The sequence below is a fragment of the Watersipora subatra genome, chromosome 10 (genome assembly GCF_963576615.1).
Source record: "Watersipora subatra chromosome 10, tzWatSuba1.1, whole genome shotgun sequence".
NCBI lineage: Eukaryota > Metazoa > Bryozoa > Gymnolaemata > Cheilostomatida > Watersiporidae > Watersipora > Watersipora subatra.
In genome coordinates, this window is record NC_088717.1 from 32,782,113 (window position 1) to 32,800,093 (window position 17,981).

At 34.5% G+C, this 17,981-nt stretch overlaps 1 protein-coding gene across 1 annotated transcript; it reads right to left on the minus strand.

Moving 5' to 3' along the window:
- Nucleotides 1-610: 610 nt before the first annotated feature.
- On the minus strand, nt 611-13,691 carry LOC137406980 (potassium voltage-gated channel protein Shaw-like). Its single transcript, XM_068093581.1, has 5 exons — nt 13,488-13,691; nt 9,227-9,445; nt 8,611-8,832; nt 3,662-3,884; nt 611-1,398 (listed from the first exon to the last, which is right to left on the minus strand). The coding sequence occupies exons 1-5, from the start codon at nt 13,689-13,691 to the stop codon at nt 611-613; spliced, it is 1,656 nt and encodes a 551-aa protein (XP_067949682.1).
- Nucleotides 13,692-17,981: the final 4,290 nt, after the last annotated feature.

The window sequence follows — 17,981 nt, forward strand, 5'->3', positions numbered from 1 at the left end:
TATGCAAAAGTATTTAAAGTATGGTGAACATCGTACGATATCGAAATAAAAAGCAGAATAAACCATTTAACAAAAAAACTTATTTGTAGAAAATTGCTCCGTTTTGTCTAGACGTTAAAAAATAGAAAATTAAAAAGCATAGAACAAAGTTATTTGAGCAAAAGAAAGACTATGGGTAGATGTGGCTAGAGGAAACACTCACTAGCAGGTATTCTGTAAGTAGCTTTAGTAAAGCAAATTGAAAGAGTAACATAGCATAGCAGAACACTGTAGGAGACAAGTACAAAGCACAGGTTGGAGATGACTTTGACCAAGAAGTGGAATCATTTATGTTAGTGACAGCGTGCCCTCATTTCATTTCTTTTGATCTGATATCACAATTTCTTGTGAGAAACATAAAGTGAGGACTTGTGTAATTTCTGCTCTAAATCATCTCCAACAGTTTGCTATGTTTGGTAAACTCTGAGTTGAACTATCGGGGACTCGAGGTTATTCTTATATCAATCAACAGTTTGCTATGTTTGGTAAACTCTGAGTTGAACTATCGGGGACTAGAGGTTATTCTTATGTCAATCAACAGTTTGCTATCCTTGATAAACTCTGAGTTGAACTATCGGGGACTCGAGGTTATTCTTATATCAATCACCTCGCCCGGCTTCTGTTCCTTCGTTTTGCTCTTTCTACTCGGTTTCACCCACTTCTGGAAGTTTTCCTGCGCAATATCGAGCTCTCCGGTCTGATTAACCTTAGACTTACGACTCATAGACAAAATGTAGTACTGCGTGAAGTTGTTTACAACTACAGGAACCGTGAATGCAATAACCAATGTTCCTGAAACCACACAGAGAGCACCAATAAAGTAGCCTATTGGTGTCTGAGGAACCACGTCTCCATATCCCACAGTAGTCATGGTAACAACCGCCCACCATATGGCGTACGGGATGCTAGTAAAGGTTTCTTCTTCTACATAGTGTATGATGGAGGCAAAGATGAGAACGGCGGTAAAAAGAAATGAAAGGATGAGAAGTAACTCAGATACTGATACTACAATAGTGTATGCCAGCACTTTAAAGCCAGTCATGTGACGAAACAGACGGAAGATTCTAACGATCCTCATGATTCTGAGGCTTTTCAGGAATAGAATGAGTTCCTGTGCTTTTTGTATGTGAAGATTTGTATCTTCGGTCAGGCCATGTTCAATCATAGACGTTATATGGGCTGTCAAGCAGACAACTTCTACTGCATTAAGTACTTCTCTAAAGAAAGTTTTTTTGTTGTAAGAGACCAAAAAGCGGAGAAGAAGTTCAAAGACAAAGTAACTAAATGTGAAATAGTCGAGTTGATGAAGGATTTCGTGGCTGTCTATGTGGCTCTCATCATGTAGTCCATGCTCCTCCTCTACAATAGAAAGTTTTATCATACTTGATCACAAGTTTAGCTCTCAAACATCCATAAAGGTCATAAAGGTCGTTACTGAAAAAAAAACACATTTTCCTGAATTATCGGCAGTTGACCTAGCTTAGGGAGAATGTGAACAACACGTGTATATATATAGTATACCCTACAGGATGAATTTATTCGCGGAGTTATATTTCGCGAAAATTGCCTTTTCATGCATATTCGCGGATTAATTTATTTGTGGCTGAAAACTGTCACTCTCTATGAAGAGTTAACTCTATTACCTCTAGCAATAGAGTTAACTCTACGCATGCGCACATTGCGTGTTTCGTTTTCTATTTAGCTTACAACTACACATACGGGTCGATCGTTCTAAGCTATAAATTTTATGCTGCGTTCAGAGGTTCTCACGAATATTCATATATTTGGAGGCCTTTGATGAACCAACAATTGGTGGTAAGTAATGAGTTTTTCACATTTACTAAATTAGTTGAATTTTATTTTGGTTCTTCGGTAAAACGCAATATTTATGTTTTCCATCTCTACCGCTTAATTATTTGTTTTAGTGTGAGAGAGAGATTTTTCAACATACACGAAAGCACAATGATTGCAAGGGTGGTAGATGTCATTCTTAGAAGATCACCAATCATTTAGGGAGGTTTTGAAATTGAGGTAGAAGTGACTGCAGCTGCTAACGAGGAGAATATATCTGTTTTAAAAAAGGAACAAAAACGCCTCTACGAGCACAAATCTCTGGCCAACTGGCAGAACTTTGCATTAGTAAGCCGCGAGGAGAGTTCTGATGATAACTTCTTTACCAGTCATGTAATAGCGAAAGAATCGCCGTTAACATCTATCCAAGACAGTGACAGCGACAGAGCTGCTATTACCAAAATAACTAGTCAGAGAGCATCGTTACACGCTAGTATTCACTTATTAAGAGTACCAGTTTAATTTTATTGCTAGACAACCGCCATATGGACTAAACTGTTTATATTTACTCCATTCATCATTTGTAAAATTTTATTTTTATTTGAAATATTTTATTTGTACACTCAAGTTTGTAATAAATTATAATATATCTATACATGAAATAAAATATATAATTTAATCATGTTTGCTGCAGCGATATCAAGGAGTTGTTGTCGATGAAGGTGGTCTAGGTTGACTGGTTGCTTCTCTGCCAATATTCCTGCCTTGATGAATATTACTACTTGTCTCGAGTTTTCGTAATCGGAGTAGGTTGTTTCATTCTCAATCTGCAGTAAACACAAAAAAGAAAAAATATTAAAAAGTGTTACGGAAGTACAAAAACCATAGCTGAAGTATTTAATGAAAGTGATCAGTTTTAAACAAAAGAATTAACTAATGCAGTTAATTATGGAAAAACGTATCTGCACTGCAAATCAAATACATACCATAATGTCCAGATCAGAATCATGATCGTCTTCAACTTCGGTATTAGAGATTGATGGAGTTGATTTCAATGTAAAAAGACTAGGAGAGATCTTTTGCGATGACGAAGCCATGCCGAATAACTTGTGAAAACCTTGAATAATTTTGTAGTTTGATGCAATGGCAATAAAACTTGAAGCCTGGCGATGATTTTAAAGAAGTTTTGGAACTCGGCTACGTTTAGTACTTCTGCCTAGCGGCTATTTTCGCGATGACACCATTCTGCATATCTTGTGACAACCTTGAATAATTTTGTAAAGAAATGGGATGCATTGGCAATTGTGTTAGCTCAAAGCCCAGGCAATGATTTTAAAAATGTTTTGGAACTCAACTGCGTTTAGTATTTATATTAAAAACTAGCCTAGCGACTAGTTTTAATGTGATGCAGTAGTTATTCTTGTGATTAAAAATAGAACTAATTATTCACGGAATTTAATAATTCGCAGAATTGACTGTTCGCGAAATCGCGAATTTTTATAGCCAACGAATATTTTCATTCTGTAGGGTACATGTATACATTGGTATACATATATATACATGTTTATATTGGTATATATACATGTATGTATTGGTATATATACATGTTTGTATTGGTATATATACACATGTATATATATACCAAAATATACACATGTATATATATTGGTATATATACACATGTATATGTATATATATATACCAATGTATATATACCAATATATATATACATGTATATATATTGGTATATATACATGTATTGTATTGTACACTGACTATTTTGATTTCTTTGAATAAAGAAGACATATGGCAACCTTGTTGACAAACCAACCTGTTTCGTTGTGAGTAACATTTAGAGCCTGGTCTGCGGAATGGTTAGTTAAATGCTCTGATAGGTTGAAATAGCAGCAGCATTGTGAAGTGTTACGTATAACGGGTGGAGCTGGTACGCGTGTCCCGTTCTCCAAGGTTAGCTGCTGAAATACGTAGTGGGTCTCCGCAATGAAGGTGAAGACACTACCGGCGGTCACGATGAATGAAAACAAAACAAATACCTGAAATAGAACAGAGAGGCTCCTTTAGGAGAAAGGCTCCTTTAGGAGAGAGGCTCCTTTAGGAGAGAGGCTCCTTTAGGATAACATTACTATTTACCTTCTATTGCTTACATATTTATTCATTCTTGTTTATCCATTCATTCATTCAGTTGTTGATACTTATACGTTTCTTCATTTATTAAATACTGTATCTATTTATTTGTTTAAATATGTATCTGTCTATTTTAGTTGTCTATCTAATTAATACTTTATATTACTATTGATTTACCTATTTATTCATCCACATGGATGGTTTTTACCATCTACTGATGGTTATAAACACGCCGAATCCAATGATTGCTAGTTACAAACAGCCAATCAAACGTTTCAGTAATTCTTTGCTGATGAATTGGGCACAGGTTCATTGTTAGTGGCAGCAACCACTATTCTTCAAACCAATCGACTGGCATGGCAATGCAAAGGTCAGTACCAAGTAGCTAGAACTAGAGGCATATAGAAAAGGTCTTACAAGCATTTTATTGTGGCCTTGACTCTACTTGACTACCTTACCCAGTCTGTTATTATTTCTATTTCTCATTCTATTAACCTTTGCAAAGGGATTAGGGACTCTGGAAGGTGCGGGATGAACGAACAGTGCAAAGGACTGACACAAGCCAAAGCCATGTATTTAATATATTCTTAGGGTGCTTGTCATTGCTTCAAAGAGGTACTTCTAGGAGCATTTCAAAACTGCTTAAAAATATAAAAATCTAATTTTTCAACTTGAAGATAGTTATTTTCCAGCAGTTTTGCTTTGTTTATTACAAACCATTTTTTTAGCTCAGATTTAAATATATATCAAAAGGTATTTTATTATATTTAAATGATATGGGAATAAAAAAATCTACATATTGATTGCAGCAGTTAAAATCCTTAAATATCATTGCTATGAATAAAATAGTTCTCTATAAAGTTTGTTCCTTGAAAAATAGAAAAATGGTTCTGTTGAAGGTTAACAGTTTTCTTTAATGCTTTCAGATTTATCATAGAGTGATACATAGAGTGATATATAAAGTGATACATAGAGTAATACATAGAGTGATCGTTAAGGTATAGAACTTTCAGTCAAGTTAGGCCTGTGAACAACTCTAACTTCCTTGCAAGCAAGAGAAATGAATACTAAGCTATCTGGCCATCTCACCATCAGGTAAGTTGCTAGGGGTGGGCGAGATAAGCCTTGTTATTGTTCAGCTTTAGTCTGGCCATATTCAATTAGTCAACAAAATCCGTGTCTGGCGTCCATAGAGCCATTTTTAGAACACTTAGAGGCATTCTAGTATTTAAACAGCAGCTGAGCAATAGTATTATTTGTATATTGAATTTCCGCATCAAAGCTCCCATACACATTGAGTAAACAGTGCGCTGTAATGGGAGCTTTATGACATTGACGCCACCATTTGTTCAAATCAATTTTAGAAAATCGGTTGCTTAGTGACATTCGGTTTTCACGCATTGTTTTATTTAACTAGTGGTAAGTTTGCTGAAAAAAGTAACAGAACACAGCCAGCCATCACTAATCCCTTCATTAAACACTAGCGTGAATGTTGCATTAGCAGCTTTTTGTAGCTTTCATATCGATTGCAGAAGCAGCGAGTAAAATATGATTTTAACAAGCAAACAATTACATCATGATCTGCCCTGCTCAATAAGCAAATAGCAAACAAATCCTTTGTTTTCAGTAAGGATTTTCATACCCAGATCCTGTACATATTTCCAGTTTATTGATATTTGGCATATGACAAGGGAATCGACAAGTTTTCTCAGTGTCAATAACTAGCAGCATAGCTGTTCTACACATGGTATGCTTCTAGGGAATCTTGTATTATGCTAGTGGCAATGAAAAACTGGGAAGATGTAGTTGAACTTCATTTCAAATATATTATACATAATAGTTCCACTGCAACGATCTCTGATGAACGTCTGTCTAGGATTAGTAAATACACGAAGTAGAGATATCATCATTGGTCAGCTATGCAAGAAGCATTGGAGCCTTTCTAATAAAAATGACTGAAAAACAGTTTTAAAGTTCTGAATATTGTTTGTTTTTTCTTTCTATGGTAAAATATTTATTTGGGCTTGGGTTAATATCTACAACCAAAGAAAATGTACCCTTGAAATAGCCTCTATTTAATTTCTAGCCTATTAATAGTTAATAGTTAAGGCTTACAACTCAGCTATGCACCAAACATGTACATATACAATACATTATACTTAAATGCAGTTTGTAAGTAGTATTCCTTCTTTATCAAGTGCACCTCAATTTATAATTCCGGGGAATCACTACTGTACTACTGTAGAACACTTGAAAACATATTTTGCATGATTTAATTCAGAAGGTGGAACAAAGAGGAGCAAATACACTTTTCTGTCAACTCGATACTAATCAACTCTTAGTAAAGAGATAATATAAGGTGGCTTTGCTTTTTAACACAAACACAAAACAAAAGCAACAGAAGAAAACATGCTATATCTGTATTTTCCAGATTGTGTTTGTTCGATACTACACACTAACCACACACTAACTACACACTAACTACACACTAACTACACACTAACTACACACTAACTACAAACTAGCTACACACTAACCACACACTAACTACAAACTAACTACACACCAACTACACACTAACTACACACTAACTACACACTAACTACACACTAACTACACACTAACTACACACTAACTACAAACTAACTACGCACCAACTACACACTAACTACACGCTAACTACACACTAACTACACACTAACTACACACTAACTACAAACTAACTACACACTAACTACACACTAACTACACACTAACTACACACTAACTACAAACTAACTACATACTAACTACACACTAACTACACACTAACTACACACTAACTACACACTAACTACACACTAACTACACACTAACGAGCAAAGATATAACAGCTGTAAGATGCCCCATAATTGGGTGTTATCAGGTAGATGGTCGTTCATCAAAATGTCAGCCAAGTTGAAAATACATCTCTGAAAGAAGTCATCAGTATCGATAGCCTTCTTGGTAGCAGGTATTTGGTTAAATGTAAAATAAAATATCCCCTCCCACACATTACTATACATTACACATATTACACATTACTAGCTTATCAATAATATGAGTGTTTATAGGCTCCTTTATCGGTAGCCATTTTGACTTGAAAATCTTCAATATCAAAATTTAGGCAGAAAAGATGCTCTATTGCACTTTAAGCGGTGGGAGAACTCGCTATCAATCTTGGAGATTTGACCGAAATCTCACAAGGATAAGAAGTTTCAAGAAATCTTAACTTTTTGTCGTATAAACAAACTAGCCAGACTGTATTTTGAATCTCGTTTAGCTCGTAGATCATTGTTTAGTCTTGACAGCCAATCAGAGCAGATTTTGTACACAGCCTAGTTTCACTTTGCAATCGTTAATATAAATTTGATCATTGTTGTAATTTGAGAATTACAAATAGTGACAATCAATTTATTTGCGTGCGTCATGTTTATTGGCAGCATAGATAGGTCATGTTTATTGGCAGCGTAGATAGGTCGAAGCGTTCAGTTTTGATGCAAATTGATAAGCAAAAGAATATCTACTGTATATTGCTGAGACTTAGCAATATACAGTAGGTGTTCAGCAAAGCTGATACTAAAGCTTCAGTACTCACATAAAATATTTTTATGTTCAGCTGTGAAAACTTCTATGGTAAAAATTCTCAAGATTCCCGGTGAAACGTGTAGACATATACCAATTACCTTTGTAGTTTACTAACTGTAAAAATATTAGTATAACAGAAGTACTGGTACTTATCTCGGCAAGTTTACAGCACTGCCACAGACTTATTTGCAGTATTGCTCCACCAAACCTTCCCCCCAACCTTCACATGATGACAGGTTCTAACCAACTCATGGTGTTAAACTGAATTCATGCCTCAGAATTGAGAGAGATGGTTCTTGATGAGCAGCGTTTTAAGTCGCTGAGAAGACGAGGGACTGTTTACGAGAACGGTACCGTTTGGACTTTCTCACGAGATCAGTTTGATAGAGTTTGAAAAAGGCCAGCGACAAGTGAAGTAACCAACAAGTCAAACAGAAAAGTAAAAAGCCGAAAATATAAACCAAGCTTAAATTACGATGAAAATAAGATAAAAACATGTTTTCAAGTGTGTATAATCAGCTATTTTTATTGAAGTTAAATTAAAAATTTATGTTGATACTTGGGGTCACAAGAGTGTTGCGTAACGAATATGTTGCCATCAAGTCTCTCTCAGACTTCAGCTAGCCGCTGTCTGTCTGTCTGTCTGGATGATAAGAGCTCCACGCAGTACTCTATTTAATAATGTTACCCTTTATTGCAGATAATAGCCACTAGATAACCACATATCATAACTATCTGTTACTTTGTGAGCATAGGTAGAGAATTAGAGGGATTCAAAATATGCTTTCTTCATTGTAATTATTTTAGGTAGTTCTTTTCAGAATGTTGGAGCAGGTTAATTTATATTTATTAGTCATTTAAAATAGGAAAATTAATTTGAGAGACAAGAGAATTGACATACGAGCTTGGTGCCGGAGCACATTAGACATACGAGCTTGGTGCTGGAGCACATTAGACATACGAGCTTGGTGCCGGAGCACATTAGGCTCGAATATTGATGTATGACTGTATTATTATTGTTTTACTAACCTTGGCTAAGACAGAAAACTTTGGATTTTCAAGGGTATGATAGATATAGAACTTGAGCCATGACAAGCGGCTTGTTTCATCAGCAGGGGCTGTCACTCGGCTCGGCCCCTCAAATATCTTGTCTAGCTCATTGTATATGGCTATATCAGCCCTGTTGGAGTCATACTTGTTCCAGCAGCACATGCTTATGTCTGTGAAGTTTAGACCCCAATATTCCAACTCCTATAAAAGTGATGGTAACTTAACTAGACATCAGTGTGATAGCAAGTATTATAATACACTGCATTTTATGATATCAACTTATAGTATTTTGTATCATGCAATAATTATAATGTTTGCCTATATTGTGGTATAATGCAGTATACTATGTATATTATACCATATCATATTATGTCTTGCATTCTGTTATATTATATCGTAAGATGTTGCGTCGCATCATATTACCATAAGTTTTGTTTAAACCCTTACAAATTCAACTTACTAGAATTTGTTGAAAAGGGAGTCATCTTAACTAAATTAACATGGCTTACTTCCAACATGTTTTCAGGCTATTTAGCCGTAGAAAACAGTTCAATTCTCAATGAAAAAGCATAATTAGCTTGTCTTACCAACCAACCCGATTACCACCAACCTTTTTGAAGATAGCACCGCAATTGGCCTGATCGAGGTGCAGCTCTCCACACCTGTAGTACTCTAGGATGTCAGCAAATGCTGCTACATTTCGATCAAAGTAATAATCTTTAGTGTCCTCTCTGTAGTTCTTGTCATCACATAAGTTTTCTGCAAGACGTGATAATCTCGTCCCTGGGATACGCCTGAGAGTACTCACTGGAACCTGTGTGAGTGCAAGAAGTTTGATATAATGTTTGCTAAGAAAGATAACCTAAACGTTGTACGTATGTGTGTCCAGAAAGAGCCAGTAAGTAAATATAAAATCAGGGTAAATAGCTGATGTAATACTTCAACCAGTTTGAAAAAATTTTGGCATCAGAATGGCCATAAAAGAGTATTGTTTCAGTATCCAATGAGTAGTTTAGAATACTAGGTAGCACTCAGGCACAGTATAATCGGTTGGAAAAATAGTATTACCACTGCTATATAGAACGATCAGCAATAGTATTATCACTGCTATATAGAACGATCAGCAATAGTATTATCACTGCTATATAGAACGATCAGCAATAGTATTATCACTGCTATATAGAACGATCAGCCAAATCAACTCAGTGTTAAACATTGAGAGTGTGATGTAAAAATATTTCTTTTCTGGTTCACTCTTTGTAAGCCAACTTTGTGGTTTTCAACTAAGTGGATACGCTGTGAGTGACGCACTTCATAAAAGGTAAAAGAGGAGTATTAAGGGAGATTTTAGGTTGTAAAACAGTTCTATCGGAACATGTGTACCATTTCTAGTTTTTAATGTTTACTATCATGAAGGCCATGTCTGTTCAAAAATATCTTTGCATGTAGCGGGATTTGAACCCACAATCATCAGCTTTGTAGACCAACACTCTAACTGCTACAGCGATCATTCACCTTCTTCTTTAGAATAATTGTGCATATTATTATTTGTAGGAGCTTTTCCAACACACTTGATGATCTTCCACAGCACGCTGGATTGCCAGGGCACTGGTAACATTTGAAGCACATTTCTGTTGCTGTCGGAAGAAATCCTTAAACTCCACTATGGCTTACATCATTACATCAGAAAATCAACAACACCCACATTCACGGTAGGAATAGTTTCGCGCTATTATCAGCTTTTCAAAGAGCGATTGTGTAGTGACATCTGTGTGCTAGTGACACCTGTGTGCTAGTGACACCTGCAGGCTAGCGACACCTGTGTGCTAGTGACACCTGTGTGCTAGTGACACATGCTGGCTAGCGACACCTGTGTGCTAGTGACACCTGTGTGTTAGTGACACCTGTGTGCTAATGACACATATGTGCTAATGACACCTGTGTCCTAGAGACCTGGGTGTTAGTTTCCCTTGCGTGCTAGTGAGACATGTGGGCTAGTGACACCTGTGTGCCAAACTGCTGAAGTGCCACACTGGGTTGGCAAGCAGATCCATGTTTTCATTAGGCGCTATAGTAAATCAGTAGACTTGTGGCTTCTTTTTGTCAAGTTGGTATCTTTAAGCGGTCAAAGACAAAAAAATTCTGTAAGCTTCACCCTCAATCGGGTAATCGAGTACCAATTTAACTGCAGGGTTGATCCATACAGTCTTCTCTTCTGCTATTTTTAGGTTCAAGTAAAAACAGATAGATTAGCAAGTTTTAACAAAAGATTTCTGCATATGAAGCCACAGGAAAGCAAGACCTATCCGCACACACAAGTACAATGCTGTGTGCCGCTCAGGTCATTTTCACGATACTAAGATGACGCATCCCATAGGTGTTTCCATTTCCAACAGCAACACTACTGAACCACGTATTCATTATTATATCACAGCTGTTTCCATTATGGCATTGCAGCGCTATGTGACGGTGTGCTGCTATCCTACTGCTGTATGGAAACTTGGTAGTAAATTTTAAGAGCAGCGCTATAATGCAAATCAAGTGTTTGATACAAAAGTATGAAATTTTCTATCTTTGTATTTTCAGCTTACATTTAGCTTTCATTTTTTTCATCTGTAGACAGCCCTGCTTCAAGTCTGCATTGAAGTCTACTACCATGTTCTTATAACATAAGTTAGGTACCTGGTAACTCACCAGAATTTATGTAACACAATGACGCTTTGACTTGCAATCACCTCTAAAGACGATAATTTTGCATGTCGCATAAAATTAGAACAAATATTTAGTTTTAAATATGAAGTAATGTCTTAGATACTGCAAGATGTTTAAAATTTCTTTAACACTTATTGCTGTAAATAAAATAAACAGCTGTTAGAATTTGAAAGTTAAATGTGACAGCGTTTAAATGAATGAATGAAGTCGGTTATGCACTATAAATTGTGTAAGTTTAGAGTAAGCTACATCACATACTCCTGTCGATCAATCTACGACTGAACCTACAAGCTGGTACACCGATAGTTCTCCTCAAATATCTCTAAAGTAATATATAAATTGAAAACATTAACTTATTATTACTTTATTTATTTAGTTTGGCATATAATTTAGTTTTTTTCATTTATTTTTGTATGTTTGTTTTAATGCTATATGTCTATGGCTTTATGTAATCGCTAAATTAATACTATATGTAATCACCAGATTAATGCTATATGTAATCACTAAATTAAAATTATATGTAATCACTAGATTAATGCTATATGTAATCACTAGAATAATGCTATATGTAGTCACTAGATTAAAATTATATGTAATCACTAGATTAATGCTATATGTAATCACTAGAATAATGCTATATGTAGTCACTAGATTAAAATTATATGTAATCACTAGATTAATGCTATATGTAATCACTAGAATAATGCTATATGTAGTCACTAGATTAATGCTATATGTAATCACTAGATTAATGCTATATGTAATCACTAGATTAATGCTATATGTAATCACTAAATTAATACTATATGTAGTCACTAGATTAATGCTATATGTAATCACTAGAATAATGCTATATGTAGTCACTAGATTAAAATTATATGTAATCACTAGATTAATGCTATATGTAATCACTAGAATAATGCTATATGTAGTCACTAGATTAATGCTATATGTAATCACTAGAATAATGCTATATGTAGTCACTAGATTAAAATTATATGTAATCACTAGATTAATGCTATATGTAATCACTAGAATAATGCTATATGTAGTCACTAGATTAATGCTATATGTAATCACTAGATTAATGCTATATGTAATCACTAGAATAATGCTATATGTAATCACTAAATCAATACTATATGTAATCACTAGATTAATGCTATATGTAATCACTAGAATAATGCTATATGTAATCACTAAATCAATACTATATGTAATCACTAGATTAATGCTATATGTAATCACTAGATTAATGCTACATGTAATCACTAAATCAATACTATATGTAGTCACTAGATTAATGCTATATGTAATCACTAGAATAATGCTATATGTAATCACTAGATTAATGCTATATGTAGTCACTAGATTAATGCTATATGTAATCACTAGATTAATGCTATATGTAATCACTAGATTAATGCTATATGTAATCACTAGATTAATGCTATATGTAATCACTAGATTAATGCTATATGTAATCACTAGATTAATGCTATATGTAATCACTAGATTAATGCTATATGTAATCACTAGATTAATGCTATATATAATCACTAAATCAATACTATATGTAATCACTAGATTAATGCTATATGTAATCACTAGATTAATGCTATATGTAATCACTAGATTAATGCTATGTGTAATCACTAGATTAATGCTATATGTAATCACTAAATCAATACTATATGTAATCACTAGATTAATGCTATATGTAATCACTAGATTAATGCTATTTGTAATCACTAGATTAATGCTATATGTAATCACTAGATTAATATTATATGTAATCACTAGATTAATGCTATATGTAATCACTAAATCAATACTATATGTAATCACTAGATTAATGCTATATGTAATCACTAGATTAATGCTATATGTAATCACTAGATTAATGCTATATGTAATCACTAGATTAATGCTATATGTAGTCATTAGATTAATACTATATCTAATCGCGAGATTAATGCATCATGATTTTTCAGCGCCGAAACCATCTAAGCAAAATAGAATGAATAAGGAATAGATTTTTAACATGATACAGTATTTGTTCTAATGCACAATTCTTATGATATCTCTGCCAGAGTTTAATTGTGTTTAAGTTTACCAGAGTAGTCAAATAGTGTGGTACAGACCTCGAACTTTGTTCCACCAACATTGATATGTACTGTCTCTAACTCTTGCACGTCTGTGAAGGTACTGATTGTGTCATCTAAAGTGAGCTTAGAATGTGGAGAGTCACAGAACAGCCCCGAGTCTCTATCACTATCTAGGTCAATTATCTTAGCCTGGTCGATGCTAAGACGGTTGGGTTTGATAACTATGCGCTCAGTTGGCATCGCTCTCTCATAAAGATTCTAGCTGTAGGCTTTAAAACATTGACCTCTGAAACATTAACTTCTGAAACATTGACCTCTGAAAAAAGAGATTCAGAACAAATGCTAATTATCGATGCAAACAGAAAAGAGACCATGTCTCAGAAAAAAGATCATGTCTTGGTTACTATTCATGGTAGCTGTTTGAAATTTTATTTCCTAATAACTTTTAATATTGGCAGGAAAAATCAAAGAGGTAAAGGTATCAGGGTATAGGTATTAGGGTATAGGTATAAGGGTGTAGGTATAAGGGTATAGGTATAAGGGTATAGGAATAAGGGTATAAGTATAAGGGTATAGGTATAAGGGTGTAGGTATAAGGGTATAGGTATAAGGGTATAGGTATAAGGGTATAGGTATAAGGGTATAGGTATAATGGTATAGGTATAAGGGTATAGGTATAAGGGTATAGGTATAAGGGTATAGGTATAAGGGTATAGGTATAAGGGTATAATAGGTATAAAGGTATAGGTATAAGGGTATAGGTATAAGGGTATAGGTATAAGGGTATAGGTATAAGGGTATAGGTATAAGGGTATAGGTATAAGGGTATAATAGGTATAAAGGTATAGGTATAAGGGTATAGGTATAAGGGTATAGGTATAAGGGTATAGGTATAAGGGTATAGGTATAAGGGTATAGGTATAAGGGTATAATAGGTATAAAGGTATAGGTATAAGGGTATAGGTATAAGGGTATAGGTATAAAGGTATAGGTATAAGGGTATAATAGGTATAAAGGTATAGGTATAAGGGTATAGGTATAAGGGTATAGGTATAAAGGTATAAGGGTATAAGGTTATAAGGGCATAGGTATAAAGGTATAGGTATAAGGGTATAGGTATAAGGTTATAGGTATAAGGGTATAGGTATAAGGGTATAGGTATAAAGGTATAGGTATAAGGGTATAAGGTTATAAGGGTATAAGGTTATAAGGGTATAAGGGTGTGAGGGTATAAGTGTGAGGGTATAGGTGTGAAGGTATAGGTGTGAGGGTATAGGTGTGAGGGTATAAGTGTGAGGGTATAGGTGTGAGGGTATAGGTGTGAGGGTATAGGTGTGAAGGTATAGGTGTGAGGGTATAGGTGTGAGGGTATAGGTGTGAGGGTATAGGTGTGAGGGTACAGGTGTGAGGGTATAGGTGTGAGGGTATAGGTGTGAGGGTATGAGCTGTAATTAATGTGAATCTGCTTATCATTCCTTACTTCTTTATTCATTTATTTATTATTTTGAATGTTTAAACTCAATCAGGTCTCTGAAATTTTTTATAGTTATTAATATCACAATTTTATCTAAAAGTTCTCAAAAAAATGTTCAAATATTTATTTTTAAATTTGTAAGCTTTGAAATTGTGCTTTCACAGAGTCAATTTTTCAAGTTTAGCAAGATATTTATTTAATTTTTGATATTAATCCTCACAAATTCGCATCGGTAAGATTTTCCTAGGAAAAGGTTTTTTAAATGCAAAAAATTGTTTAAAGAAAAGAGAGCAATGGCACCAAAAGCTCTATAGTTCTACTCGCTACAACTCACCTACACTCCAACCAAAACCTCACAAGATTAAGAATTTGAAAATCCAAATAATTTTTTTCTTTCTAAAAATAATTGCTGGTCAACAGTAGAGACTATTTCACTATCTCACTATTAAATAATCTCAATGGGCTTGCGGGAAGATTTTGGTGAAAAAAAGTTAAACGATTAACAAAATAATTCCTATATTATTTAGACTTCTGCGTATTTCTGTGACTAGGAAATTTTGGCTTATAAATTGACATGTAGTACATGCTAACGAGTGTCAAAAATTAACTACACTACAAAATTTGAGCTGTTCATTGCTCTGAGACGAAGGTGTGCTCTGCCATATTGTATTTTGAATGCGACTCACAATCATAGGAGGTGAAAATAGGTAGTAGACAGTCTACCCATACAATATATTTGTATCCTGTAATTACATCAGATATGTTGTTGGTATTTTTGGTTATGACAGTAAAATCTATTTATCTGTGTGCTGAGTTTATGTAGCAGTACTCAGCAACGCATTGTAAGAAACTCAAGTCTGAAAAATGTTTTTTATGATTACAATTCAATCTAAGAAGATGATAGAAATGAACTTAATTATTACTAGTCAAAGCATATTACACCATGAGTCAAAGCATATCACACCATGAGACAAAGCATATCACACCATGAGACAAAGCATATCACACCATGAGACAAAGCATATCACACCATGAGACAAAGCATATCACACCATGAGACAAAGCATATCACACCATGAGACAAAGCATATTACACCATGAGTCAAAGCATATCACACCATGAGACAAAGCATATCACACCATGAGACAAAAATAGAATTAAAGTTGGGAATAGTAAAATAACATTATGCTGGAAGAATGGCTCTTTTTGCATTACATTATTCTATAAAGTAGATTTACATAGTATATCATTATTATTATTACATATATTTACATAGGGAAGGGAGCAGTGCAGCGGAGCAGATTACATCGTATGCATAGGGAAAGGTGCAGTGCAGCGGAGCAGATTACATACCATATGGTAGTATGCATAGGGAAGGGTGCAGTGCAGAGGAGCAGATTACATAAGACCAGAGGAGCAGATTACATAAGACCAGAGATATTGCGAAGCCACAGCTAAATAAAATTTGAAGCATCCTGTTTAAAATATTTAAACTTACCTGTAGTTGCGTTATTTCTTCCTTTCTCTCATCAGTAATATTGAGTTGTAACAGGCACTCTAATATCTCACCTATAGCGTTATTAGCTGTGTGTAATGGCGAGCCGTGTAACATGGAGTAAATGGTTACCAATAAAAACAGTCATGTTAGATGTCACTCGAGTCAGTGAGTAGAGAGCTCAATGAAAGCACAACAACTGTTCACGAGTATTTAATCATTCACAATCAATAAGAGAGAGGTAAAACTAACGGAGGACTTGAGATTATACGAGAGGGTCAAGAACAAATATTGATCATTTTAACACTATGGAGAAGCTATCTCTCTATTGGCTCTTAATTTTAACTCATGAGAGTTGTGCCTGTGCCTCTAATGCTCATCAATTCTTTTCTATAAGATAAAATACAAGCGCTGTAAAAATAAAAGCCTATAGAATCTGAATTATTTTGTTGAATACAGTGGTGATCTTTATGAGCTTACTTAATGATGTTTTTTGTGTTCTTTATAATTTATGATCAATTTATGATTACTTTTTTCATCGTCTCAGACCATCGATACCAAACATATTTGAGAAGCAAGTTTTGTAGATATTCTGTCTGCCAGCAAAATTATTTTCAGGAAATGTAATATACTTATTTGGTTTCCATTTTATCCTTAACCCGTGATTGAAAGTAAGGGCTGGCTAACTAAATATTAACGTGCTACCAGTACTCCATAAGCCACCAAATTCTTTTCATATGGTTACATGTATATGTAGATTAAGAAACCATGTTACAATTGGTTAATTTTTGTTGATGAATATAAACTTAGTTTGTAATTTATTTATGCCATAATGTACAGATATATTATGTTATAGTTATGTTATACGACAACCAAGCTAAAAAATCAGATACAGTTGAATATTTAATGATACTCGTGTGTAGAAAGAACATCCTTAGCTTTCCAATGATGTGCCATGTTTGGCCATGTTTAATAATTACTTTACAAAATGTGAATTATTAACAAATAACATGTTTATTGTAAGTGGGTCATAATCACGATCATCACTCCGAGTGTACTTATGTACTGGCTCAAAAATGATTAAAAGAGGCCTATTACAGGGTGAGTGTGCAAAGAGGCTTATCACAGGGTGTGAGGCCTATCACAGGGAGAGCATGCGGCTCAGCTTTCCTATATGCTCTCTGAAAAATGTCAAAGTTTACTTCTGCACCATGAAATCTACTTATCTCTTTAGCAAAACCTAGCTAAATGTACAGAGACAAGACTGCTAGCTGACCACTAGCACAAATTGTTCATTTTTGCTTCAAAACACACAATTGCATTTAGTCAAGCATATCATGGAGATTAATTTTTGTTTAGCTTCTTTTGAAAGTAGGAAGAAAAGGACATTTTTAGCTGCATAAAAATCGACAGCAAAGTTGAATGAGTGAAAAATTATTGTTTTTTTTTCATTCTTTATGTGCATCAATGCTTAGTATGCTTTGGTTGTTCTAGATTACACAGGTTAGAGAGTTAATACTACAAATGGTGCATTTTCAATAGCTTAGCAATAGTCAAATT

Coding starts and splice junctions, on each gene's coding strand:
- LOC137406980 (XM_068093581.1), bottom strand. CDS start 13,691: ATGCCAACTGAGCGCATAGTTATCAAACCCAACCGTCTTAGCATCGAC. Junction 3,885..8,610: donor AGTTTTCTGTCTTAGCCAAG/GTTAGTAAAACA, acceptor GTTCTATTTCAG/GTATTTGTTTTGTTTTCATT. Junction 1,399..3,661: donor TGTTACTCACAACGAAACAG/GTTGGTTTGTCA, acceptor TTTCTATTGTAG/AGGAGGAGCATGGACTACAT.